The sequence below is a fragment of the Mycothermus thermophilus genome (genome assembly GCF_041956435.1).
Source record: "Mycothermus thermophilus strain CBS 625.91 unplaced genomic scaffold VTJ04scaffold_6, whole genome shotgun sequence".
NCBI classification, from domain to species: Eukaryota; Fungi; Ascomycota; class Sordariomycetes; order Sordariales; family Chaetomiaceae; genus Mycothermus; species Mycothermus thermophilus.
In genome coordinates, this window is record NW_027191432.1 from 2,421,234 (window position 1) to 2,447,402 (window position 26,169).

Genomic DNA, 26,169 nt, shown 5'->3' on the forward strand with positions numbered 1-26,169 from the left:
AGCCTCAGATTCCCTAAGAGCAGTTTTGTCGCCGGTGCCCCGTCGTCGCGTTGTAGGAAACCCGTCTGGATGGGTGATCCTGTCGGAGGGGCGCCAAAGTCCATCCTCAAGCAACCAGGTGCACCATCTCGCGTTATTTGGCGACCACGGTCACTCCGGCGTCTCGTCCGCTTTGGTGGCGAGATGGCGGGCACTAGGACCAGGCCTACAGCGGGCAAGCGCTACCGCGAGGCTATGGAGAGTGGTGACGAGGCAGGTAGGCGGTCTGCTGCCCTTGGTGTAAAGAAAGTAAGGGGGGGCACTACCGCGCAGCCATCCAAGCCGATGTCAGGGAATAGGGCGTTGTCAGGGGAGATGATCAGAGTCTGTAGAATAAGGGTGACCACTGTGTTGGATTCTATCCTCTGTGGATTGAGAAGACTGAACGTTGAGGAGGGAGGAATTCTCAAGGACCGAGAGGTCGGGCGGGTTTCTTTTACCTGTCCAGTCGACCCCACTTCACAGGTGAATCTACCAATCAGTCTCAGCGTACCTGACAGCCGACCACCAAGCAGTCCGCTGCCAAGAAGACCACTAGGAAGCAGCCCGATACTAAGGTGGCTTTCCGCGGGTCGGCCTCAACTAGGAAGGCCATAGATAAGTCTGCTCCCAAGAAGCCTCACACCCGGAGGTCGCGCACGGCGCGTCAGCAGCAGCAGGCTGCGCAAGGGGACGATGAGGCCGTCGACGAAGCCGCCAGTGAGGCCGCTGACGAGGCCGTTGATGGGAGTGTTGTGGTTGACTCGGCGGCTGAGGAGTCTGGTGATGAGAATGTTGGCGCTCCTGTCATTGATATTACATCCTCTCCCGCCGCCCCTCCCAAGAAACAGGATGATGCCCCCCCGCCAACCATATCCGTCAAGATATCTATCGACGTGAGGTGGTTCCCAAATGATCACTATCGCTCCATTAGGACCATTCTCCCTAAGCCGACAGATATCGTATCCACGGAAACCGTCAAAACTTCCCCCGACGTGGATATGTTTGATACAGACTCTCCAGACCTCACATGCGGGCTCTCCAAGACTATCCGATCTCTGCAATTCGATCTGGTCGAGGATGTTGGCCGCTCTGTAGCTCTAGCAGGTGTAGGTGTAGCAGCCTTCCTGATGACTGAGTACAAAGCTCAGGCATACTATCACCAGCGATATATTGATACCTTGAAGTCGGGCAAACTTCCGGCACCGAGGGGCCGTGAGACTACTATCCTCCCGTTCCTCCTGCGCGAGCAAATTATGGAGTTGTTCAGGGGGAAGAGGGCACCACGCTACAACATCGTCATCATTCATAAGTTTGTAGTTACTCCAGCACCTATAGTATCTACCCCTGTTTAACCGGCCCCTCTGCTAAACCCGTTCTAAACCAGTAACCGCTATTCACAGCAGTTATCTCAGCCTCAAGGGCCTCTGCCAACTACTCCATCTACTACAACAAGACCAACTGCAACCCCTGGCACCGGGGCCATGATGGAAACCGTTAGGACCAACAGGACAACTGCGTCGAGGAAGTCTACAATCACCAAAATGCTGTTGCGGTCCGGGAAGCGGTTCATTTTTGGGAGCACACAATCCGTGAGCCATGCAACAAAGCCCTCTTTGTTCGACTGCCCCTTATATACCAACAGGTCGAGTATGCCATCAGCCGTAATAGCAGGGAGTAGATGGAATCGAGTGCCTCGCTCGAACTTCCCCTGGATGAATGGTTTCACCCCTGGCGGCACCCATCCAGTCCGTCGGACTCCATCACGTCGATCCGTGCCCGACTCGTCACAAAAAACAAACATCTCGCCCGTGAACATCCCAATCTTGCGTAGCCAGTCGTTCCTTAGTACCGGGTTCCGCTGGGCAGCCACAATCTGATTCTTCTTCTTCTTCCACCCAGCTTTGTCAAGTTGACGGCTGATGGTACTCTTGTGGACCCAGACATGGCATTCCTCGAGAAGGAACCACTGCATCTCGTCAAGGTAGAGGTCCGGCTTGACACAGAGGTGCTCGAGTAGTCGATCCATCATCCACAGTTGGAGAACACAGGCATTCTGAGAGGTCTTCGGTCGAGGGAACGGGTCGCCAGTGAGGTCGAAGAGCCGCTTATATCGCTGGCATGAACGCAGACTGAGACCGGTGGCTTCAGCAATGCGCTGCACAGACTGGTGACCAGCCAGCATAACCAGGACAAGCTGTCTCTGGTGTGTATTCGCGTAACGGACCATCTTACTAAGTTAGCAGAAGCCTGTAGACCTAGGAATATATTCAAACTTACCTGGAAGACCCAAATGGCTGTAAAAGAGTTGTTTGGGTTGAGTTTGTGATCAAACAATTGAACCAACGTGCATGAAAAATGGCGTGTACACACAAGTTCATGTGCGCGACGCGAAAGTGGGGCGCGTCAAGGTGATTGCAACCGGGAGCAGGCTCCCAGGGCTGAAAGCTTGTTCGCTTGTGTTGGCGTTCAGGGGTTCATTCGTGCGGGGTCCAGAACCTCCAACATACATGTAGTAAAGTCACGTGAGACGCATGATCAACAATATGAACATCAACATTAACCACCTCAGCCCAGCACACCGAAAGTAGCCGGGAGGAGAACTCCACATACTCTGCAGAGGAGGGCAACAGGGTAACTTGCTTCTCTGTTCACGTAGATTGTCTCAATACCTAGCAATTAACCACCCATCCCCTGAACTACCTGACCTAGCCGGACCAGACCAGACCAATCTCAGCCAACCAGTAAGCCAAGAGATACCTACACTACCTTACCCACCTTACTTACCTTCTCCATGCTCCGTTTACCTCCCTGACTCCCAACCCCAAAGCTCATGTCTCAAAATCTTGCCACCAGCGCAGGTCGGTCCATGACGATCTACACAACTAACCAAATGGATGCCAGGCACCTAGGTGGCTTCCCATGTCAAAGATAGTCCCGGCGGGCGCACGGGTCCCCAAGCTAGAGTCTCACTAGCCTAGCGCATGTTGCGATCGTCAGTCAGGTTGGACAGCATGGCATGGCATAACACAACATAGCAAAGACACAACAACACACAAGACAATAATAATAATACACAATCACATCAACAACCCAGGAACAAAACAAAAACAAAACAGGTTTAAAGAAACAACACCATCAATTGTTTACTATCCTCTCCATCCACCACCAACAATCCACGGGCAAGCCAAGCTATGTTTGTATCCAACCTCAATGCCCGACTCAAACCTACATCTAACTTTCCTCTTTCTTCTCTTCTACTCTTCTTCTCTCTCCCACCCAACCACCAACAGGGAAACTACAGGATGTGCATGTAAGGGGATATATCCCACAACAAAAGGAAACACAGAGGGGATAACGACGGATAGGTAGACAGCTATTTAGTTCCATAGGTAGGTAGGTAAAGTAGTAGTTTGATATGCTCCCAAAATCCACCAGCCCTTTCCACCCAATCTATATATATAGGATAGGTAAAAAGTGATCCAAAAGGGGAGGGTATTTTGTGCGTGTGTGCGCGTTTGTGTGCAAAAAGCGGCGGTTATTCGAGGAGAGGGAAGAAGTATTAAGAATTCCGTACTGGCCAAAAGATCCAACTAAAAAACGAAGAAAAAAGAGAAAATGGGTGACAACATCCACCCCGGGGGTATCCGCGAGTGTAGAAGCGAATCTAAAAAAAAAGCCAACCAAAACAAAAAGCCACACCGCGTCCAAAAAGCACGGTGTTGGCAGAAAAAGGCAAAAACAAAGTACATACCCAATAACCAAAAACAGATAGAAAGCCAAAGAAAAAGAAATGAGTGAGTGATGATGCGACGAGACCGACACGACAGACAGACAAGTGTATATGATGATGCCACCCAAAGAGACAGACACGCAAGACAAAGACAGAGACGGAAACCAGATCAAAGCAAAAACCAAACAGACCAAAACCCCAACACCGTTCCCATGAGACCCAGCCCGGAAACAAACTTTTTGTTTGAGAGAGAGTGAGAAGGAGATGGTGTGTTATGTCGAGAGGATGGATAGAGCGGAAATGACCGTATGCGCGCGAGCGTGTGTGTGTGTGTGATGCTCAAAAAGCCGCACTTAAAACCGGCTGCCGGCCGCCCAGATGCTCGCCGACGCCGTCGTCGCCCAGTCGCCCTCATCATACGGCGGGGTGGGCCACTTGTACTCGGCCTTGTTGTCAAAGTGCAGAGGCTTGGGCGTAACCGCCTCCTTAGCATCGCCCCAGGGCATGACATTGCCGCTAGCAGACGGGGAAGGGGTCGGGTACGGGTTAACCAGCGACGCGGTGCTGGCGCTGGCAGCCTGGGCCGCTTGCTGCTCGGCCTTCTCCAGCTTCCGGATGGCGCGGCGAGTCGACGTCAGCACCTCATCGAGGAGCTCGGCCTCCTCATCGGGAGCATCGTACGGGCTAATGCCCTGCACCGCCTGTGCCCTCCGTGTCCGGCTTGACACAGGACCGGTCCCACGCGCGGCGTTGGCGATGGCCGGGTTATCGATCGACCGCTGCTGATGGTGGTGAGGCAGCGAGTGATGGCGCTTGAGCGTGCTGGTCGACGACGCCTGGTGCGTCGGCGGCGCAGGAGCCTGCTCCGACACCTTCTTGTCCAAGGAATCATACGTATCCTTGGGGAGCGGAGCCGGCGGGCTGTCGATGGCCATCGATGACCTGTTGCTGCCCCACGGAGCACACCCCGCCTGGGCCTCCAGGTCGTCATAGGTCGGCGAGATGGGCGTTTGATGCCTCCCAGAGAACCTCCTAGCACGCTTCCGCAGATGCGAGAAGAAGCTCTCCTTGTAACCGCCGGTCGGAGAGGCAAGGCCCGTCTGACCATTGAGAGCCCGCTCCGCCTCCTTGCGGTGGAGCTCGGCATAGTGGTTGGTGCTCGACTGCACCGAAAGCTGGCGCCCGATCTTCTTGGACCCCTTCTCCTCGGCACCCTTCTCAAGTCCAACATCTCCGTACGAGGGAGCCCGGTTGTTCGCCTGGGCGGTGACGGCATCCGACAGCGGAGAGATGGGCCGGATCGTGGGGAGGATGGGCATCGGGGCGACGTTGGACGGCCCGTTGGCCCATGTCGTGCGCTTCTGAGCAGCGGCCCTCGGTTTCGGAGCGGGCGCGGGAGCCGGAGGCTCGGGCGGGAGGACAGGAGACGGACGGGAAACCGCGGTATCCTTGGCCGGCGGCTGCGGAGCCACAGGGATGGCCTCGGAGCTCTCGGACTTGCCAATCAGAGACTTCCTGAACCATGAGGGCTTGGCCGACGAGGTGCTTTGTGTGGTGGCCACCGACTCCTTGGACTTGGCAACGTCGGACTGCTTGCGACCAAGCACCTTGGTGGCCGACGACTTTGGCCGTGTCGGGTCAACAGCATCGGCGAAGTACTCGTGGGCCAGGGCCTGAGTCGAGGTCGGACGGTTCTTGGGATCCCACATGAGACACCAAGTAACGAACCGGGCAAGCGATGGGGGCCACTGAGGCGACGGCAGGAAGGTCTCCATGGAATGCGGCGCCATCTTGGGGAACGAAAAGCCGAGCTTGCCGGCCAGGCGGGTCCCTTCCTTCCACTCTCCACCACCGACCGGTTGTCCGTTCTTGTTGGTCCACAGGGCGGGGCTGCCCATGATCTCACATACCCTCCACACCTGATCGACCTCGTTTCCACCAGGGAAGAGAGGCTTGAGGGTGGCGACCTCGACAGCCATGGCGCCAACCGCCCAGATGTCGACAGGGGCCGAATACTCACCGGCCCTCAGGAGCACCTCGGGGGCACGATACCAGCGAGTCGAAACGTATGTGGTGTATGGGAGCTTCGAGTGCGTCTCACGCGCAAGACCAAAGTCGGCAATCTTAACAGTGTAAGTCGGAGGCGTTGATGGAGGGGTGACAAGGGCCGAGTAGCGCTTGAAAGAGCTGGAGTAATCAGAGTGAGCAGAGGTGGAGACGAGAATGTTCTCGGGCTTGATGTCACGGTGGAAGAAGCTGTGGGCGTGGATGTGCTCGAGACCCTGCATGATCTGGTACAGGATGCTCTTGACGCTGGCATTATCAAGGCACTTGTGGTCGCGCGACTTCATCAGCTGGTACAGGTTACCCTCCATGTACTCCATGGCAATGTGAAGCTTCTTGGTGAAGGGGTCGAGGAAGATGTCCAGGGCGGGCACGAGGTGCGGGTGGGGAGGCAGCGTCCGAAGAAAGACAACCTCCCGAAGCTCCATGCACTGCGCGAACGAGTCAAACGTCTTCTTCATAGTCTTAATGGCGATCTGGATTCAGTTTCAGTCAGCATCTTTTCTCTTTGACGGGACGCAAAGCATCAGGTGAACACATACCACCGTGCCACGACGGGCAATGTTGGAACCGGCGCTCCGCACGCGGGCGAGCACCACACTCCCAAAGCTTCCATCTCCGATCTCCTTCAGAACCTCGAACCTATCCTCCAAAGCCAGGCCGTTGTTGGTGACGTGGGCCGACGCCCGGCGGGTAACGTCGTGTGATACCGTCATGTTGATGATGTGCTAGGTTGGTGTAGTAGGCACAAAGTGTGCGAGTCGACAAGTCGCAATGCGGTATCGACGGCGTGATACGCAGCGGCGACCAACCGTTGCAAGTCTCTCCCCTCGCGCTGCGACGGGGCCGAGCTGCTGACTCTGACAGAGGTAAAATGCGACGGGTCGTTTACCGGGACATTCACGTATGCGGCGACAGGCTGGTGTCTGACGTCGAGGCTCTATTATCGTCTATGTCTGTCTGTGTCTGAGTGGCGTCTGTGCCTTGGTATTATCGTGTGCAGTAGTCGGGATTGTGTGTGGCACAGGATAGGAGGCGCTGTCGTCGAGGATCGAGGCCGAGTCCTTCAATGCAAGCCGTCGCAAAAAGCAGTAGAGTGTAGAGGACTAGAGGAGAGGCGAGATGGTGATGAGGTAAGGAGCGAAAACAGTTGGAGAGAAAGCTGGGACCAAAGGAGTGGACGAGAGTTTTCTCAAAAAAGGAGCGACATGAAGGAAAATGGATGTTGGATGGGGAAAAGGAGGCCAGAGTTCCAGTCAGAGGTTGGAGAGGTGGTGGTGGTAATGGGGACAAAGGACGAGGGACCGAGGCCAGTGTGGCCAGTGGGTGCCAGTGGGTGAGTGCGTGTGCAGAGTGGAACGAGACCAGGATCCGGGGCCTGGCAGGAAAACGGAGGGGCCCTCTCTGGAGAAAGCAAGCGTCCAGGGTCTGGTTCAGGGTCCAAAGTTCAGGGTTGTCGCAACAGGCAAGGCCCGGGTCCTCTTAGCGCGAACCGAAGCAGTGGGTGCCCGGGTGGCCCAGGAAGGCACGAAATTGGCTCTTTCCCAGGTGAGAGGGGGTCTCGACGGGGTTGACGGGGTTGATGGGGTGCGATGGTTGCGAGGTGACTCGTGGCTTCCTTGTTGGAGAGTTTGGAGATCACTCCGATGTCCGTATCCGTAATGTCGGGAAATCACGACGTGCCCAAGACGAGATTGCCGCGCGTGTGTCTGAAGTGAAAACCTTCACTTGGCCCTCGCAACGCCTCAGCAACGTGCCGAACGGTCGGGTATGGAGCACGGAGTACGAGATTGTCGCAGATGAGGTGACGGATGGCGGGTTGCGGGTTCACTTCCCGAACACTCTTTTCCAGTCAGGATCGAGGGGATGCCGTCCGGCTGGCTGTTGTTTAGGACGGAGGAAACCATGCGAACTTCACCAACGAAATGTTTGCGTCTGTCGCAGTAAACAATGCGGGGAGCTAGCTACCCGTCCGGAAACACCAGCGAAGGTCCAAGGTCAATGCTGCCGGCGGCTCGGGATGGCGGCTGCTTGATTTCGCATCGGCCGGGGAAGCTCAAGCAACGAAGATGAGAGATAGGTAGAGATGCCGTTCTCTGCCGTTCTGGTGTCGCTGCTTCGAAAAGGCATGAACGACGGGGGCAAGGGTCGTATGTCTTCAACGAGGACCGACGAGCACAAGAGGGGAAACGCCAATTTCGCTACGGGGCCGGGGAAGTGGTGCGGTGGTCGACGCGCAATTTGGCCGCGACCAGGGTTGACCACGAGAAAGCAAAATCCGATGCGTCCCTAAACGCGACGCTGGAGATGCTTTTGGAACGATGGGAAACGAACAGGTGAAATGAAATGCGACAAACTCTCAGTGACAGAAGCTGATGAGAGAAACACCAGTCGTAGAGGTACGGAGTAGAAGTGGCGGTCGACGCGGTCGCGGCACCTCACCCGACCTCACGCATTGGCTGATCAGGAACCAAAACCAAAGCATCATGTCCCCAGACTCGAGCATGGAGAGCTCCGCATAAGGGTCCAGTCAAACCGTTCGAGGGAGCATCCACCAGTGAGAGTGAAGTGAATGTGAAAATGTACGGTGGCGGAGCCGTCACTCCGTACTGTGCATCTGTCGCGTGCCGACCACCTCATGGACGTTGGGTCGTTCATGACCCATGTTGGCCATCTTACTGTCTAAGAAACCTCCAGGGCTGTTGATGAACAGAGATTAACTTCTCACCAACATCCATCCATATGCCGTGCAGTAAGAATAGTACTCATACAGTCTGCGGTCCGAAGACGACCCAAATTCGCCATCTTCGATTCGCATCCATCGCTGGTGGACTGTTGGTGAGGTCAACTCACCTGTTGCCAAGCGTTGGTCTTTGCTTATTGGCATCAACGCGGGCACAAACGCGTCCCTTTTTGCTTGAGAATCGGGTCAGGAGGAGGCGACAAAAGTCTGACAAAAGCAGCACCAGTCAACCAACACAACAACACCTCCCGTCACTCATCACCAGAAAACACACAAAAAAAACTGCAGACGGCTGTTCTCGAGGCAACTGGGCGGCCATCAGCAAATTGGATGCAGCAGCCAGATCTCCCCCGTGCCCGTGCCGTGTGTGTCAACGGCTGGACAGCACCGGCAGCAGTAGCATGACCCATCCATTCAAAATCCGTGGGCCGAATCTGACAGGGTCGTCTGCCAGGTCCCCGCCATCCGTCCCGCTCTCCCGTAGCGAAACGGACCGTGACGGGTCATTTTTTTCCATCTCACCCAGCCAACCCCATGTTCACGTTCCGTCATTCATTTTTGATTTGTCCGAAACGGTCCGTGAGTCGAGCTCGAGTTCACGTTCACTAGTGTCCAGAGTGGATGAGTGGGGTTGTAAGACGAGGAGAATCAGATGAAGACGAAACGCCAAAGAAGCCTTTTCGAAGCAGAATAGAAAGAGCCGAGTCAGAGTCATCGAGGCGGACCCCCCTTTTCGATGCTGTTTCAGAACAGTTGCAGTCAACTTCGTCGAGGCTGAGCCTTTGTCCTGCGACGCGCACCGCACCAAGACGGCGCTCCCCGAACGGTTATTTTTTTCATTTTGCCAGGTTTTGCATGACAGCGTAAAGTGCAACGCGATGCGACAATGTTGGAGTGAACGGACGGCCCGGACGAGACGCGACTCCATCGCGCCGTTTTTTTAATGCCTCGCATTCGTCTGCTGCAAAAGAGTGGAGACGTCTCAATTCCATTTCGTCCACTTCCGTCCAGTTGCCTGCAACCCCGCCAAAAGGGGCTTGTGCCAAGACGGGCCCTCGTCCTAAAAGAGATAAGTGGAGCTGTCTCTTTTCGAAGGGCACGGACCATCTCTGGATCGAGGAACCATCTTTGGACAATGTGTGGCAAATGCGCGTGCAAAAAGCGTGCATGTTGAAACAAATATTGGCTTTTTTGATCAGCAAGAGTCGCAGGAGATCATCATCAGCCTTCGTTCTTTGGAGCACGGAGTACAACACTCAGGTACGTATCAAAAACTCCATGTCCCGACCCCATCGGTCCTCTCCCGGTCACGAGAGAGCGATGGAGCTCTGTTTCAACTCCACGTGAGGAATGGGGCCTGGGGAAAGCAGGGGACGCTGTCAAAATCACACGTGGTGTTGCCGCCGCTGCTGCTCGGCCTTCGATCCGGCGCGCTGGTGGCCATCATCCACCAGAGAACGAACATCACCAGCCTCGTCAATTTCTGCTGGCGTGGGGGGGGGGGGGCAAGACTCACCAGCAATTAGTTTTCTTCATCGAGGTAACATTACCGTTGCTCAACGGTAAAGCTATTCTGGAAACCTTCCATCGTCGCCCCCAATAACCCAGGGTTGTTGTAGTTAGCGATATTGGACGTTTGATAGTTGGGTCTCCACGTTTTGTCTTCACTTCATCAGACTTTCACCGAGACGGAGATGGATGGAGACGGGGTCCTTCGGAATCGGCCCCCAGACCAGGGCAGAGCGGAATTCAGCGAAGCCAGCCAGAGAAAAGAACTTTTTTCTACGAACCCTTCCATGGAACATTGGAACGCTGTGATCCCGTGGATTTTTCATGGCAACGCCGTTGCAACGGTAACGTCCAGAGTCTCAAGAAGAAGAGATGAAGGAAAGTCAATCAAGCAAGTGAACCAGCCCAGCCTCTGGAAATCCCCGGTCGCCGTGGCAGCTGCCCAACCCGGTCATGTCCAAACATTCATCAAACCTCGCCGGCAACATCTGGAAACTCGCTTCCTCACCTTCCTGACCGGCGAAGCCCGATTGCCACTGTCTGTGGTGGTTGCCACAAGCTGAATGGATGAGGCCTCCTCACATGTGTTCACTTCTCTGTTCTCTTCCATGATGATGCTTCTCGCAATCCCATCCCATCTAGTCCTCTCCTCCATCCATCGACCCCGCCACCACCATGGACTCGCTCGCCAAGGGTGAAGTGAAGGGTAGTGAACGCCAAAACTAAACCCCAGAAAAGTCAAGCCGCTCGCGTGCCGGGGGGTCCGGGTGGGTGTTGGGAAGGGCGCCGTCTCCCACCGGCTGCGCCGGCCAAAGTTCCCCGGCCGTGCCCATCCTTGAATCCTTGCTTGCAAAATCTCCATCCACACAATGTCATCCGCAATCCATCACCTCGGGAATGGTGGCTTGCAGGTCATCAAACAGAAAGAAGGAAAGATAACTTGTCTTGGCTCGGGTGGCGTCGGGCAAGTATCACGTATCTGGATTTGCTCCAGCGCCCCAATCTCAGGATGGTTCGATTCGATTCATGAGAGTCGTCGAAATCGAAGAAGCGAACAGAAGATTGGACTGGGGGAGGAGCCAACCGGCCGGCCGGTTCCAGGCGGCTGGGAAGGATGCTTGGGACATGGACAACCACGACGAAAAACGCAAAGCGTGGAAAGCTGCAGTCTGTTCCCCCGCATTTCTTTTCTTTTTTTGCACGGTGCAGGTGGTGTCCTGTGCGTTTTCGTGATGCTTCTTTCTGCTGTGTCTGTGCCAGTGTTGGAGATGGTGAAGATCGGCTTGATCCAAGGCAGCCGGTGTCTCTGAAAACGTTTAGAGATGGTGGGATGCTGGTGTACGGAGTAGTTAGCACGCCGTCGGTACGGGGTAGGCAGCCATTGCTGCCTTCGCCACCCGTTCACCTGGATGCTTGGGCGCTCAGGAGAAGAATTGTCGTCGAGCTCTTCCGAAGAAGCAAATCCTTGAGGCAAAGTAGACTCCCGCCCCTCCCTCCGACCGATCTCCAGCCCGTGCAGAGTCGGGCCGGACGGGAGCGGAGGATCGCGAAGGAATACAGCTTGCATCATGCAGGGGGCCGGCCGAGCGGGCTCTGTGCCTTGCATGCAGCTTTCCACTAACATGCAGAGCTGTCATAGCATTGGCCAATCGGCAGCTTGGAATGGTGACGGAGTACTCCGTAGTGTCGATCTGATGGTTGAGGTTGTTGAACGTCATAGCTTGGACTCAGGTGCGCCGTGAATGCTATGGACATATGTTGTACTCTAAATTGCTTGAAAGAATCTTGAATATTTGGGTCTGTGATGTCAGGTTAGATATTGACATCATGGCGGCAGCATTGGGTGTGGTGGAAGCAGAGCCCAGGGCTGGGTGGAGGTTTGAGGTTCGAGTGGACATGTCAAGTCTTCCCGTATATGCCTGGCTAGCTTCACCAGCAGGGAATGGCATGCTCTGTTGTGCCATCTCGTCTTATCAAGGATCTACGAGTAAGCCGACTGCATCAAGCAGCTCCTTGGGACGGATGCCGGCGTTTGCTCAGTTGTCATCCTGCAACCGCCCGTCATGACGAGACGAGGTGAACCTTGAGGAGGGGTGAATCTGTGTTTGGGCCGAGCAGATGAGCTGTGTGTAATGGAATCGAGGTCCACGGAGCGTCCATCAGGTGGGTTTTCGTCGTCTAAGTCCAGTTTCTTTCGACTTGAACGCAGATGTTGCAACGTTTTCTGTGTTGTGTCCCCGGAAGGGTTCCTCCATCATCTCGTGGAGGAGCAAACAGGAGATGAACACAGGCACAGACCTGAGTGCCTAGGTAAACCAAAGACAACTATGATAGCCAATGAAGCATGGTCGGCCATCGGGAGCTTGCAGATAAACAAGATGAGTGGTTCTGCGGACAAAACACCTTCGTGGCTGCTTCCCTGATTGAGTCTCGCTGTCTGGTTCCTTCCAGCTGTAGGTTCGTGTAAGACAAGATACCTGCCCGAGTTATTGCCTGATTTGACCAAGTATTTTATTTCTGCCTGTCCGAACTTCCGTGGGTTCGTCCCATTTGCTGAATGGAAGCAGTAGGGTTGAGTTCCGGGTTGCTAGGGTTTGCCTCATCCCATTGTTCGCATTGTTCACTGCCTGAGGTTGGGGGTTTCAAAACCTCCTATTCACTCGCACCCTGAATAACACACCACAAAACCTTCGCGGGTCGCCCTCACAATAGGCTCAATAGCCAGATTGTGGCCATTGTTCTTTTCGCCGAGCACACAATCTGAAATTCAATACAAATCCTCCTTTCCTGCCCAACTTTCCTTCCAACTCTTTCCTTCTTCCTTCTTCCAACAACGAGATCAACACACAACACAAGACTCGACAAGCATCTCGCATCCAGATCTCTGGCTCTTCCATCACTGACATCAACCAAAGCAACTCCAGTAAGTTCCTTCTCACTTCCCACATCGCATTGTACCTCTGGTCGTCCATGGTCTGGCTCTCCAACTCGGGATCCAGATCACTGACTTTCTCTGCCATTGCCTTCCTCAACTCAGATCCTTCAACACAATCCTCTTCCATCATCTTCCCTCCTCTCAATCAACTTCCTCTTCTCTTCATTGCTTCCACCGAACTTCCTCGTCTTCCACACTTCTTCTCTAACATCAGCCTCTGGCAAACAGCCTACTCGAACTGGTACCATGGCCGCCCAACAGATTGAGTGTATCGAGGGCCACTTTGCCCCTCGCAGCGCCTTCTCCCGGCGCCAGCTCGAAAAGTACGACAGCGCCCGCGCCTCTGGTCATATGATCAGCATCCGTTGCACCGAGCATGCCAATGCCCAGAGCCGCCAGCTGCAGTGCGAGGACTGCGAGCGCGTCCTCGACCTCAGCAAGTTCAGCAAGAACACCCGCCGCAACGGCACCAATGTCAGTCCTCTCTCTCTATCTCTGTCTATGCGCGGCATGGCTGACTCAGAATTGTAGCGTTGCATGGACTGCGTTGCCGGCCTCGAACGTGCCGAGGGCAACGAGTTCCTCCCCTCAGTCACTGACGAGTTGGGCACCAGCGACATCCAGCCGGGCTCTGCCATGTACTACACTCCCGTTGCGGCTGTTAGTGCCAGCGAGGACCATGCCCCTGCCGCCACGGGTGCTACCAACAACGCGACCATCTCCGCCGACAACTGGGTCGCCGACGCTCCTGAGAACGCTGGTGCTGACGGCAACGCGACCACCACCGCCACCACTGACAATGCCACCGAGGCCGCCACCGTTGAGGTACATTCGATGAACTCGTCGCTTTTTTCCACATGGTCCCACTAAAAGGTTTGTGTCCCAGGTTGCTGCCGACAATCAGGGTGCTTCGGACCTGATCCAAACTCAAGATGCCCAGGAGACTGCTCAGTCTGCTGTCCATGAGATCACCGAGACCATGATGAACACCAACATCACCGATACCACTGAGGACACCACCGAGGACACCATTCCAGAGCGCATTGTCCCTGCCATCGATTACGAGTCCTTCTTCAAGCGCGTCGACGTTCTTTTCGGCGAGTCACTGAAGTGCCCCGATTGGAACTTCTACCATCCCCAGATTCACTGGGTTGACCCTGTCCCTTTTGGCAAGCAGAAGAAGGAGAAGAAGCGCCCCCTTACGCGCCGCGAGAAGACCTGGGGACCGGTATGCACACCTTTCTTTGGGAGATTGCAGACTATGGCTGCCTTTACTAACTGTGATGACCAGAAAACCACCGGCGGGAAACTCTATCCCCGTCTTCCCGATCACTTGAAGCCAGACCGCCGTGTCAACTCGGATCTCGAGTGGCTTTGAACACAAGCTTCACGCGCACTGATGAGGGGGCTTGGAAAAGGGTGAGGGGTGTCATTGGCATTTGCTTGTTTTCCTTCCGATTCCTTTTCAGGGTCCTCCGCTCACGGGCATGAATCATCTGGGATACGGCATGGAATGGTTGTTCTTGGGAATGGGTGCTGGTACGATACGGGTCTCATGGTGGCGTTCAGACATGGTTTTCAAGGGTTTTATGGGCGGGCAAGGGTGAGCATGACACTGGGTTTGACGCACATCTGCCTTGCGTTTCTTTTCTTTTCTTTTTTCCTTTTCTTTTATCGCCAGGACACATGGGAATGGACTGAGCTTAGCTCTCCTCCGAATCGGCGCATGGGACACGGAGATAGGTAATGGGATATGTATGGGCAATGGAAGTCTTCTCAATTACTGGCTGCTGCTTCCTATCAATGTGCTCATGCTCATTCTCGATGGGGGCTTGTGTTCCCGATGATGATGACGATGCTGATGACGCAAGGCGACCTGAACTTGCGGGCTGATAATACCATCTCTGGGTGCTTTTGGTTGAGGTGGCGGATGGTGATACTACAGGGTATTTACACAAGAAGTGCTGAATCGGGGGAGGACAGGTGGTTTAATTAGTGGGCACTTGAAAGATGAAGTGGACGGAGATAGTTATGGTACGATAGGCGCCAAGGGACTCGTTTATATCTCTTGTAGATGTGGTGCTCTCAACTGTCAGTCGAGCTATCTGTCTGTCTGCCTGGCTGCCTACCTCCTTACCTCTCTCGCGAGGTCTGTGATAGGATTCTAATATGTTCATGTAGGCCCAGGTTCATGGTGAGTGGTCTGTTCAGCAGCATGATGGCAGGAGGTGTATGTGTGTATGGACGGGGGGAATTGGGTGGATGGATGAACGGGGGTAGCTAGTCGGGAAGGATTGGCGATGTAGTTGGATGTACATACCTCCTTACCTATCTACCATGATGACACCTCCGTCCTTGGGAGGCAGTGCTGGGCCGGGTGGGGCGCCGGACCGGTCTAAGGGATGAGAAAGATCTACTCACCTACCTACCTACTTCGCTATCAGATCGTAGTACAGACATCCCTGACCTCCGTGACTTTACCTTCCCTGCCGCGCTTCGCGCGTCTTTCTCCTCGCCACCGCTCCCGAATTGTTGGTTCGCTTCCACGTTCCCACGTGGGTGCTTGCTGGGTAGGGGTTGGAGGGGAGGGTTCGCTCAACCCATGTGGTAGTACAAGACAAGGCGGAAGAAAGGCAGGCAGACAGATCACAGACCCCACCCCCGGACTTCCGACCTCAGGTAACCAGGTAGGTTGGATCGGCGGGACAGGATGCATGCTTCACAGTCTAGGTAGGGACGCAGCCAATCGGGAGGGGGTTGCATGTATGTACATGTATGTACATACATAGGAAAGTGGCTGGAAACCTGATCTTTCTTCTTCTACTGTATGGCGGGGGCGGGGTAGAGATGGGGATCGCCATGCATACGGACGCATACGGGAATAATTTGGGGTCGCTGACCGTGTGGGTTCGGCAGGCTAGCTAGGCATATATGTAATGTATGTACATATGGTACGTATCTATGTCGTGCCATGGCTTGGTTCGGATGTTGTGCAACGTTTGGCTTGCAGGTTTTGTCGGTGGAGTCGAAGGGAAGATACCGTTCCCATGGGCTTGGAGGTGGAGTGGGGAACGATTCGATTATCTGATGGTCCTGTGCTGTGCTGTGTGTGTGTGTGTTGTTTATCTGGCTGGTCTTGCAGCCGATGAAGTTGTTGTACGCGTACTACAATGGCTGCAATACATGCAATACATAGCGCCCATCTATCCATCTATGCGTGCTGGCTGGTTGAGGGAGCAGACTACGTAGGCTGGGGCTGAGGGTGAAGGACCTACGGCGGCGGTAGGTAACTAGGGGTAGGCTTGCTGATCTATGCCTGGGCGGGAGGCTAGGTGTTACGTAGCACGAGGACGGAGAGGGAGAGTTGGCAGTAACAGGACACGTGAAAATTGACGTGTTTAACTGCTGTCTGCACTTGATGACTAGTCAGTAAGCCCGTTCTCGTTGAACTGTCGTGGGCAGCTTGACAGAGCTATGCCTCTGGGTGATGATTGGGCTGTCCGAGTGATGGGTGAAAAGCCCCTCAATTTGGCTGTCCTCGAGATTGGACAACGTGCCCTGACCACGACGTATGTGAAACAATGAGATGGCGCCTCATTCTCCGTCATATCTCCGAAGTCTTGCGAGAGTGCTGATGAGTCAAGACTTGTGTGAGCATCTGTCGAGTGTAACCCCGTTCTCTATGCCTGAGATGTTGTGTTATACCCCTTTATATCTCGATATTCTGCGCTGGCCTTGTTTTTGTCCATATCCATCAAACTCTTGGAGGGCCTCGGAGATATCAAAAACCGGTGAAAACATGCCACTCTACTGGGGCGCGTAGTCGAGTTCTTGAGAGCTGATCATGTTGTTGAACCTGAGACCAGCTAGGCAGACATGATCCGTCGTCGTCATGGTGGGAAATGGAGAGAGAAGAATCGCTGAGGGTATGGTATGTTTCTTGATCGGTCTGGAAGTGTCATCCCCCTTCATTGACCGCACGGTATACTGGCGTCGGACGAAGTGAGCCAGATGTGAGTGAGTGAGTGATTGAGTGAGTGATTGAGTGAGTGAGTTGAGTGAGGACGACTACCTGAGCTGGATGCCCGGTCGAACAGGCAGATGAATTGATAGAAACTCTGCCATGGCGGTTCGGTGAGTGGTGTGTGGCGTCCCCTCCTGAGTCACCATGGAGGGGGAAGGATGGTTGACGTCTGTCTGATCTGACAGGGAGCCGAGATAACTGCCGAAAAGAACAACACGATAGAAAGGTTGCTAAGAGGATTTTCCGGGCAAGACCCGGGCGTCGGGCGAATGGGCGTTGAGGGACGGATCGGGGAGAAGGAGGAGGGCCTGGAGCCTGTTGTGGCGCAGTCGATGGAGAGGGAGGGGGAGGGGTCGGGAGGGTCATGTTGTGTCTAGGTTGACAGAGGGCTGAGTGAGTATCAAAGCACTTTGGTCGAGACACAAATGGGAAGTTCGGGGAGATGTGTTGGCAAGTCCAGGCGAGCACACATGATGTCAATGAGGAGTCGACAAAGAGTCATGGTTGGGGATGTCCAGGGGCTGTAGCTGGTTGACATCCAGCAAGCCCTGGGCTGACGTTGCTCAGCCTTTAGGAACCCAATTAAGTGTAGTTACGATGTATTTAGTTGTCGAGACTCAATTCGCCATCTTGTTATCGTTGTTGTTGGATTGACGTGACTCTTGGAGGATAGGAGCTTAGGATAGGAGTTAGTGGCGAAGCTGGAGTGTCGTTGAGCATGGGGTTGTCCACGAGTGGGGGCTGCACTGGAACGCGCGTAAGGTATGGAGCCGATTGACGCGCAGATGCAGGATGTGCTTCTGGATGGATCGGATGCGTAAGGCTGCGTCGAGTCCTTCAAGGTGCCGTTTGGTTTCTGCATGGCGTCGATCTGACAAATGGCAATGCAGTCGGGCGTTGCGGGGAGAGACCCGTACCTCCTCCATCAAGCTTGGCCCGGGCGCAAACGCGGGGAGAGCCCAAAACCAAGGAATGACTCCCAATGCCTAGTTGAGGATCCCGACAAGCGACTATGCCTTTCTAGTTGCCCGCTCACGGTGAGTGGGAGCCTGGCTTCCCCCCTCACCTCGGTGCTCGGTGCCCATCTTGGTGTTGGTGGTATCAGCGGATTCACCTGAAGCAAGCTGAGAAGAGAGAGAACTTGCACTTGTGCCCTCGCAAATAGGTCCCTATTGTAAAGTTGGTAATCCCCTCTCCATCACGCCACTTCTTGAGACTTTGTACGCCCAAATATTGGAAAAGGGGCTACCTGGGTCGGGCGAGAGAAGATGCAGTGTAAGTAGGTCGTAATTCCGATACAGCGAGTCCATCACATGTCCCACGAGCCATCGAGAATCGGCACTGTACATGCGTCGCCATCTCTACCCCAAAAAATAATGGGACAGCCGGGCTTCCTGCTGGACTTTCATTGGGCTGATCGGTAACAATTCCGACGAGGCTAGATCAAGACGCTGGCCGCAATCTGATAACATGAGGACCTCCGGAAGCACTGCCGCTGGAAGGCGGGGATGGCTGAAGACAGAGATAGGCCCATGACAAGTCGCCGTGGAACTGTCCGCCTTGTTTTCAACATGGTTGCCCAGATCGACCACCAGGGCGTCTTTGTGTGATATCTCCAGGAGAGGTAGGCTGGATAGTAGTAATCCGGTTCGGCTTGTAAAGGAGCCCGTGCCCGGACATAGACCGTCGATATTGGTATATATAATTGATCATGGCCGACCATCTTCTAGTTCCTTTGGTTCCCCCCTCTCTCCCCCAACCGACCTTCCGAGTCTCATCCCTCTCTTATGCCACTGATGTCTTTCACTCATAGGCTTGGATAGCCATCACCACCATTGACCATCTATCTTGTACCAACAACCCAAGATGGATACGAGACAGCAGCAGGCCCGGCCGGTCTGGCAAGGCCCTCTTCCTCCTCCCCCTCCTCCCAACTCTCAGCACCTCCATGCGGCTCCTCCTCCGCCACCACCTCCTCCTGGTGCCTTTCCAAACAATGGAAATTCCTTTCAATTCCAAGGCCCTCCACCTCCACCGCCTCCCTCGAGCCGCATTCCCGGCAAGCCCACCGTTGAGACCGAGACAGAGGCTTCCGGGGACGAATCCTATGATGAATCCGACACAGAGGTGGCGGTTCAGCAACCAGCTCCCAAGCCCATGCCTAACACCGGTCGTCCAGCCTTCATCACCACCACGCCTCCCCAGATGTTTCCTAACCGAGAGGCCACACCCCCAATCACCCCTGAGGATAAGACCTGCCCTCGCCGGAGACCCCGTTCACCAGTCCCCAACGCCCCAGCTGCGAGACAGCAGCCGTATCCCCCTCCCAACGCGGGACAGAACCAGAACGGCCAACCTCAGTTTCTTCCGCCGCAAGCACCCGGCGTTCCCCCGGCAAACCTCCGCAGGACGCCATCCGGGGTGCGCTGGAACCAAGAGGTCCCTCCTCCGCCGCCGCCGCCGGCGCAGCAGCAGCAGCCGGTGCAGAAACAGCCCTCTCCCCCTCCTCCTACGTCCGACAAGACCTCCAAGCCGCCGCAAGACGAAAAAGTCGGCAGATGGGGCGTGCTTTTCGACGGCAACGACGCACCCACCGCCCGATGGGGCGAGGTAGCCCGGAGCATTGGGCAATGCATCGTAAGTCCAGGCGACCCCATCAAACAAGTTGGACAGTTCATCCTAATGATCCCATCCCCAGATGACCGACTTCCTCCCACAAAACACCCTCACCATCCCCCCGAACAAACTCCACGCCTTCTACTGGTCCTACTCCCTGCCCAAAGACGAAGAACTCATCCCCTTCACCGCGCTCTTCCCCAAGGTCTCTACTCCCACCACCGCCGCCACCGCCCACCTCGGCCCGCTCTACCACCGCCTCGGGTGCGAGTACTTCCTCGTCCCGCCCAAGCCGGGCTCTCCGCCGAGCGTGCCCGTGCTGACGCTGGCCGGGTGGGAGCGGTGGCTGACCTTGTGCGTGAGCGCGTATCCGAGCGTGGAGCATAAAAGGTTGGAGAAGGTGGTGGCTGCGCTGCGGGTGGTGGCGCCGCCGAGTGTGGGGAAGGAAGGGAAGATGGAGCGGTTGCCTGCGACGATTGGGCGGCATTTGCTTCCGGAGAGGGCGAGCCAGAGTGATCGGAAGTTGTTGAATCGCGCGGTGGACAGGGCGTTGGAGGAGGTGAGGAAGTTGGAACGTGAGAACTGGCCCGCGAGATCGCCGAGGGATAGGGAGAGGGATAGGGAAATTAGCCCGAAAGATGATGTCCGCGAGCGTGACCGCGAGCGTGATCGCGACCGCGACCGGGAGCGGGAACGAGATCGTGAGCGGGAAAGGGAACGGGACAGAGACCCCAGGGACCGCGACACCGACCGCCTACCTCGTCGCCATCCAAGCAACGCCTCGGCGCGGCGCGACCCTATACCCATCACAGCAGCCATGGCCACCACGCTCGCTGCCGCGCTGCTGACGAGCGACGACAAGAAAGAGCGCGACTACCGTGACCGCGACCGCGACCGTGAGAGAGAAAGGGACAGGGAAAGGCGACCGTCGGTACAAATCCACCAACCATCTCCCCCTCCCCCTCCACCCCCGTCAGCATCCCGCTCCCATACCCTCCCAACAAGGCGTCACTCCGTTTCCGGCATCCCTTCCCCAACGCCAATCGCAGATCCTTCCTCACCCCGCGGCGGAACGCCGAGGGCAAGGGACAGAGAGTATTCCTGGTCGGGCCCCTCCACTGCCGCTGCCACCGTCGCCACAAGCATACGCGATGCTCGTGATCGCGATCGCGACCGGGATTCTTACTACCGGCCCCGCGACCGTGAGCGTGAGGGCGACCGCTCCCCGGACAAAAAACCGCGCGCCATACTCCGCGAAGACCGGCCCCCTACCGCGGCTGGCGCCGGGCGCAGCGATCGCGACCGCGACCGCGAGCGGGAGCGGGAGCTTCGCGAGTGGGAGCGCGAACGGGAACGAGAAGCCAAGCTGCGCGCGCGCGACGAGCGGGATCGGCGGGAGCGGGACAGTCGTCGAGATCGAGACCGGGAGCGCGACCGGGAGCGGGAACGGGAGCGGGAACGGGATCGGGATCGGCCTGTGCTGCCCGAGAGGAGGAGGTCGGTCTCCATCTCGCCGAGGGATGACAGGGAACGGAGGGGGTCGGTGAGGGGGTTGTTTAAGAGGTGATTCCCTAGCTACCTACCTACCTACCTACCTGAGGGACATAGTTTGTTAGTTAAAGGCGGCGGAAAGGAGGAGGCAAGGAGGGGAAGTGGTGGACACGTAGTAGTACTCATTGAGACACCCGTCTGTCGTTTTCGCTGATTTCCTTTCCTACCTTTATTTCTGTAACAGGACGGAAATGGGGGAATGATTAAGTACCTTACCTAGTTTGCCCAAACGGGACGGTTCGAGATGCTAGAACAAACAATCCTATCCGTCCCCATTGAGTGGGGGTTAGTTATAGTCAACAGTCATGACTTGAAACAAAACAAACACAGCAGAGTTGTCAACTTCCAGTACTAGCCATTAACCCCCAAACTTTCTTTTCATCCGGTTTAAACTGGTGACCATGACCCCTAGGTGCCTCATGTAGTGAAAGACCAGCCAGACAATGTCAGTCTCAGGTGAAGAACTTTGAAGAAACATGGCCCCCGCCCCATGATCGAGGTCTGCTTTAAGCAAGCAAGCTGACAGGCACAAACATCATACTATTATTTTAGATACTAAGTAGTAGTCTGCTGTCCTATGTCCATCGCTACCATCATACGACCTGAAACCTACCCGCCCACCCTCGCTGATATATATACATACAAGATCGAACACACCAACACAACCCACCAACGTTCCCATCATGATTACCTCGGCAGGCACTAGCAACAAAGACAACACTCAACACAACTCTCCCTTCCCATTTCATGAACAATCGGGTTGTTCATCCACACTGATCATGCCCATCCATGCCCAAATTACGAGTAAAATATCCCACCAAGCCACACGCTGCTGAGCCCATGCCAAAACAAAACACCACAAAACCCAGCCAGACAGAAAAGAAAATATGTACATCCATAATTACCGAGCCGCTCGGTGCAGCCAGCCAGCCAACAACCAGCCGGTCCATGCAAATCTCCCATCCCATGACGTCCATAGCCAGCCGATTTTCTTTTCGCTGCCTTTGTGATGTATAAATGAGTGTCGTCATGCGTCATCATCAAGTCCGAGGTTCAAGAGACCATTAACCCGATCCCGTCCCGACAGACAGAGAGGAAAGGAAAACCCGGAAAACTCCCACCCACCCCACCAAACAAAGAACCCCCCCTTTCCCAACCCAACCACCAAACCCATATCCCACCCACATAGACATTATCATCAACCCTCCCTATCCACACCTATTACCATTACCCCTTCCCCACCACCCCCCTCCCGATAAGCAACCGCCTCGGCATCTGCAACCCGCCGACACTTGACACCGTCTCCTCACTCTCCCTCCTATTCAACTCACTCCTCACACAACCCGCCCTATACAACCTCTCCCTCCGTTCTTTCCGTCCCTGCTTCCTCGCCTGCATGCGATCCCTCACAATCAACCAATCCGCCTTCCAGTTCTCGATGCTCTCGACGAGCACGGGGTCGTTGTGCGCGTGGGGCGGCAGGAGCTCGTGCGTCAAGGTCTCGACGGCGCGCAGCTTGAGCCGCAGGTGCCGCAGCTCGGATTCGTTGGCGAGGATGTCGTCCTCGAGGTCGACGATCTCGCGCTCCAGGTCGAGGATGCGCGCGGCGGCGGATTCGGCGCGGTCGATGAGCATGGCGTGGAGGTGCTTTGGACATGTCAGTCAACACCGATCATAACAAATAAACAATGGGGGTGGAGACAGAATTAAAAACAACTTACATCGCTCTCCTCCTTCCTCCTCTGCAGCCTCCTCACCACCTTGACCAGCTGGCGGTACGTCGCCTCGGCTTCCCTCGCAATCCGTTCCGCCAGCTCGGCCTGCTGCTGGGCGTCGCGCTTGGCGGCTTCGAGGGCCGCGTTGGTAGCGGCGGCCAGCTCGAGCTCGTACGGCGAGGGCGCGGGCACGGGCGAGATGGAGAGGTTCTTGATCATCTGGAGGGTCGAGTGGTGGGGCTGGGGCCAGGAAAGGGCGGAGTCGTCGTGGTCGTCGCCGTTTTCGAGGCGCAGGAGGGGGATGGGAGGACGTTTGGCGACGGGGGAGGAGATGGGCGGGTTGTCCCTGTTGGGGGTGGCGGGAACCAAGGCCGTTGAAGGTTGCTGCTGCTGCTGCTGCTGCTGCTGCTGCTGCTGTTGTTCGCCTTGCTCAACCTTGGGGGTGACCGGTGCTTGCTTCTCAACAGCATCCTCTTCCGCTTCCTTCTCACGGGCAGCCTCTTCCCTCACCTCTTCCTTCGCCTCCTCCTTGACTTCTTCTTCCCTCACTTCCTCCTTCACCTCCTCTTCACGGCGAACCATCTCCTCCTCCCCCGCCTCCGTCCCCTCCTGCTCCGCCTCCGCTATCGCCTCCAGCTTAAACCCGGTCCTGAACTCTGTCGTAACCTCCGCCTCAGCCTCGGCCTCAGCAGTCTCCTCCGCCAAAGCCAGCAGGTCCTCAATCTCGTCCACCTTGGCGTTCAGAACGTCAATGACGTCCGCCTCCATCCCCCCGCCAACGCGCACCTCGGCGAGCCTCTGTACCAAATCGCAGAGCCGCTCCATAAGCATGACGCGACCGGGGGGAAGGGTGTCGTCTTCGGGTTCGAGTTCGGGGTGGGTGTCGTCGTGTGGTGGGAGTTGAAGGTCGTAGTTGGTGGTAGGGTGTTGTTGGTGCCATTGCTTGGTCGAGCCCAGGTCCTTTTCTGAGCCGACAAGGTTGGTTTGGTGCTCGTTTCGGTCCGTAGTAGTACCAGCAGCAGCGTAATCGTGGTCGTTCCGCGGCGCTTGTTCCCTCGTTTCCCAAACCTCGGCCATCTTCCTCGCTCCCTTCTGCGGACTTGCCCTCCCGCTCGACTCCTCCTCCTCCCTGTTCTTTTCCGTCGCCGGTACCTCAAACCTCAACACCTGCGCCTCCCGTCCCGCCATCTTCCTCTGCGTCGGGCTCTGCTCCACCCTCGTGCTCGAAACATCCCCTGTCTCCCCCAACGTCTCAGCCTCCCGCAGCTCCCTCAACGGGCTCTGGATGGCCGGGTCCCGCAGCGTCGCGACGCTGTCCCAGCTGTACCGCTGCTGCGACTCTCCCTGGTCGTCGCCCTCTCCATCCTCCGCCTCAGCCTCGGCCTCGGCCACCTCGTCTGCCTGGACCGGCGACCGGCGGTCAACCCCCAGCCCAACAACTGATTCCTGGTCCTGAAACTGATACTTATCCGACGCCCCGAGATCGCTCCAGCTCCCGCTCAAGCTGTGGGCACGGACATGTGTCGGACTACTCAAGGACGCGATGGCGGTCCTGGAGCGGGACCCGGAACCTGACCGCGACCCTGACTCTGAGACGAACTCGCGCTCCTCCAACCGTCCGCTGCGAAGTTCATCGTGGGGTTCGGATTCCTCGAGTTGTTGCTGCTGCTGCTGCTGTTGTTGCTGATGCTGCTTTTGTTGCTCCGCCCTGAGCTGACGGAATCGCATGTGCACCGCCGCAGCCGGGGTATGCGGCGTCATCGGCAGCCCGGCGCCGAGGCCGATGCCGGTGCCCGTGGCGACACCCATGAGCATGCCCAGCCGTGAGGAAGCGCGGGACGAAGCGCGGGAGGAGGCGCGGGAGGAGGGTCGCGCGGCGGTGGTAGGGGTGATCAAGCCGCCGTTAACACTGCTTCTGCCGTTGCTGACGGGGTCTTGATGCTGGAGTTGCTGCTGCTGCTGCTGCTGCTGCTGCTGCGCTTGCGCTGGCGCTGGCGATGCAGAACATGTGGTGCGCGCAAGGAAGGCGCCTTGTTTGCGGCGCGGGGAGGTGGGGGGTGGGGTGTGCAGGTTGGGAATGGGGATGGAGATGTGAGCGCGGGTGGTGTTGATTTTTGGGAGGGGCGTTTGATGAGAGGGAGGAGTAATGTCATGTTGCTGTTGTTGAGGCGACTGGCGGTATGAGGTCTGTGGCCGTTTGGCGGCTGATGGCGGTCGTTCTTGGAGGGGTGATGGCTGTGTGAGTGGTAGTAGTGGTGGTTCTGGTGTCAGATTTCGTTGGTTGGTGAGAAGGAAATGTTGGCGGAGAGGAAGAGAGTAGTCCTCCGGGGAGAAGGAGGACAGCGACGAGATGGACGGCGACATTGTGATTTCCCAGTCATCGCCCGACCCGGCCGACCCGGCGGCGTCATCGGGGTCGAACATGGCGGATTGCGGTCTTTACAATGAGAGAGACAGTGGATTAGAGTGAAAAGGGATGAAAGAAAAGGAGGATGCGATGAAAAAAATAAAGGTGTCAACTCAACAGATCGAGTTGCGGTGACGGTGACCGTGAGGCCGAGGGTCGGCTCAAGCCAAGTCAAGTCAAATTGAGTTGAGTAGGTAGGTATGTCACTGAGTGTAAAAAGTGACACCTTGGAGATGACAGGGAGGTCACACTGTCTTGACCATGTCCTGGATGAAGGAAAACACAAAATCCCCCATCACCCATCCACCGAGGACAGAGTCTGTCTGTACGGGGACGGAGCACGGAGCACGGAGCACGGAGCAACAGAGTGCAGTAGTCAGGTACAAGCAGTTACATGATGGAGGACAGATAGATCGAGGCGCAAGGCCTTGATTTGACGCTGACCACACAGGAGATGCAGCTGCTCCCGTCGCTAGGCGTACTCCGTACCTGGGCCCCACTTGGTGGTGAGTTGGCCACCAGGGGCCTTGTCGCCCGGGGGATAACGTTCATGCAGCCAATCAGATCCCTCCAAACCGCCCCACAGCATTGCCCAAATTTGCATGAGCGCAGCCCCAGCCACTCCATTTCACTGGCCCAGACCGAGTCTTGGCTCTGTGGGAGCTTTTCCCGGCTGCTCCGTCGTTTTGGAAGCTTGGGAGAACCGGGGAAGAAGGGGACAAGACAGGGTTTGACGCAAGCCGCCATCACCGGTACGGAGAAGCAAACCCTCCTTGTTCTTGTCACTTGTTCTCTGCGTTTGTTTATCCGTAATGACACTACTGTGTATTTTGTCTCTGGTTGCTTCTCGTCGT

The 26,169-nt window shown here is 56.1% G+C and overlaps 7 protein-coding genes across 7 annotated transcripts; 5 read left to right on the top strand and 2 right to left on the bottom strand.

Annotated features, from left to right (window-relative positions):
• Positions 1 to 183: 183 nt before the first annotated feature.
• VTJ04DRAFT_9293 (uncharacterized protein) lies at positions 184 to 1,519 on the top strand (the record flags this gene model as incomplete). Its single annotated transcript, XM_069367824.1, has 3 exons — positions 184 to 288; positions 540 to 1,330; positions 1,441 to 1,519. 3 exons carry the CDS (start codon positions 184 to 186, stop codon positions 1,517 to 1,519), a joined length of 975 nt encoding a protein of 324 aa, XP_069216114.1.
• Positions 1,520 to 3,636: 2,117 nt separating this feature from the next.
• VTJ04DRAFT_9294 (uncharacterized protein) lies at positions 3,637 to 4,008 on the top strand (the record flags this gene model as incomplete). Its single annotated transcript, XM_069367825.1, has 2 exons — positions 3,637 to 3,815; positions 3,888 to 4,008. The coding sequence occupies 2 exons, from the start codon at positions 3,637 to 3,639 to the stop codon at positions 4,006 to 4,008; spliced, it is 300 nt and encodes a 99-aa protein (XP_069216115.1).
• A 96-nt stretch (positions 4,009 to 4,104) lies between these two features.
• On the bottom strand, positions 4,105 to 6,531 carry VTJ04DRAFT_9295 (uncharacterized protein; the record flags this gene model as incomplete). Its single annotated transcript, XM_069367826.1, has 2 exons — positions 4,105 to 6,291; positions 6,358 to 6,531. The coding sequence occupies 2 exons, from the start codon at positions 6,529 to 6,531 to the stop codon at positions 4,105 to 4,107; spliced, it is 2,361 nt and encodes a 786-aa protein (XP_069216116.1).
• Positions 6,532 to 6,589: 58 nt separating this feature from the next.
• On the top strand, positions 6,590 to 7,155 carry VTJ04DRAFT_9296 (uncharacterized protein; the record flags this gene model as incomplete). Its single annotated transcript, XM_069367827.1, has 2 exons — positions 6,590 to 6,635; positions 6,683 to 7,155. The coding sequence occupies 2 exons, from the start codon at positions 6,590 to 6,592 to the stop codon at positions 7,153 to 7,155; spliced, it is 519 nt and encodes a 172-aa protein (XP_069216117.1).
• Positions 7,156 to 13,248: 6,093 nt separating this feature from the next.
• VTJ04DRAFT_9297 (uncharacterized protein) lies at positions 13,249 to 14,380 on the top strand (the record flags this gene model as incomplete). The annotated part of the gene is made up of 4 exons (XM_069367828.1): positions 13,249 to 13,476; positions 13,534 to 13,827; positions 13,889 to 14,230; positions 14,294 to 14,380. 4 exons carry the CDS (start codon positions 13,249 to 13,251, stop codon positions 14,378 to 14,380), a joined length of 951 nt encoding a protein of 316 aa, XP_069216118.1.
• Positions 14,381 to 18,892: 4,512 nt separating this feature from the next.
• Positions 18,893 to 21,209, top strand: VTJ04DRAFT_9298 (uncharacterized protein; the record flags this gene model as incomplete). Its single annotated transcript, XM_069367829.1, has 2 exons — positions 18,893 to 19,663; positions 19,725 to 21,209. 2 exons carry the CDS (start codon positions 18,893 to 18,895, stop codon positions 21,207 to 21,209), a joined length of 2,256 nt encoding a protein of 751 aa, XP_069216119.1.
• Positions 21,210 to 22,420: 1,211 nt separating this feature from the next.
• VTJ04DRAFT_9299 (uncharacterized protein) lies at positions 22,421 to 25,332 on the bottom strand (the record flags this gene model as incomplete). Its single annotated transcript, XM_069367830.1, has 2 exons — positions 22,421 to 22,840; positions 22,915 to 25,332. 2 exons carry the CDS (start codon positions 25,330 to 25,332, stop codon positions 22,421 to 22,423), a joined length of 2,838 nt encoding a protein of 945 aa, XP_069216120.1.
• Between the last annotated feature and the right edge of the window lie 837 nt (positions 25,333 to 26,169).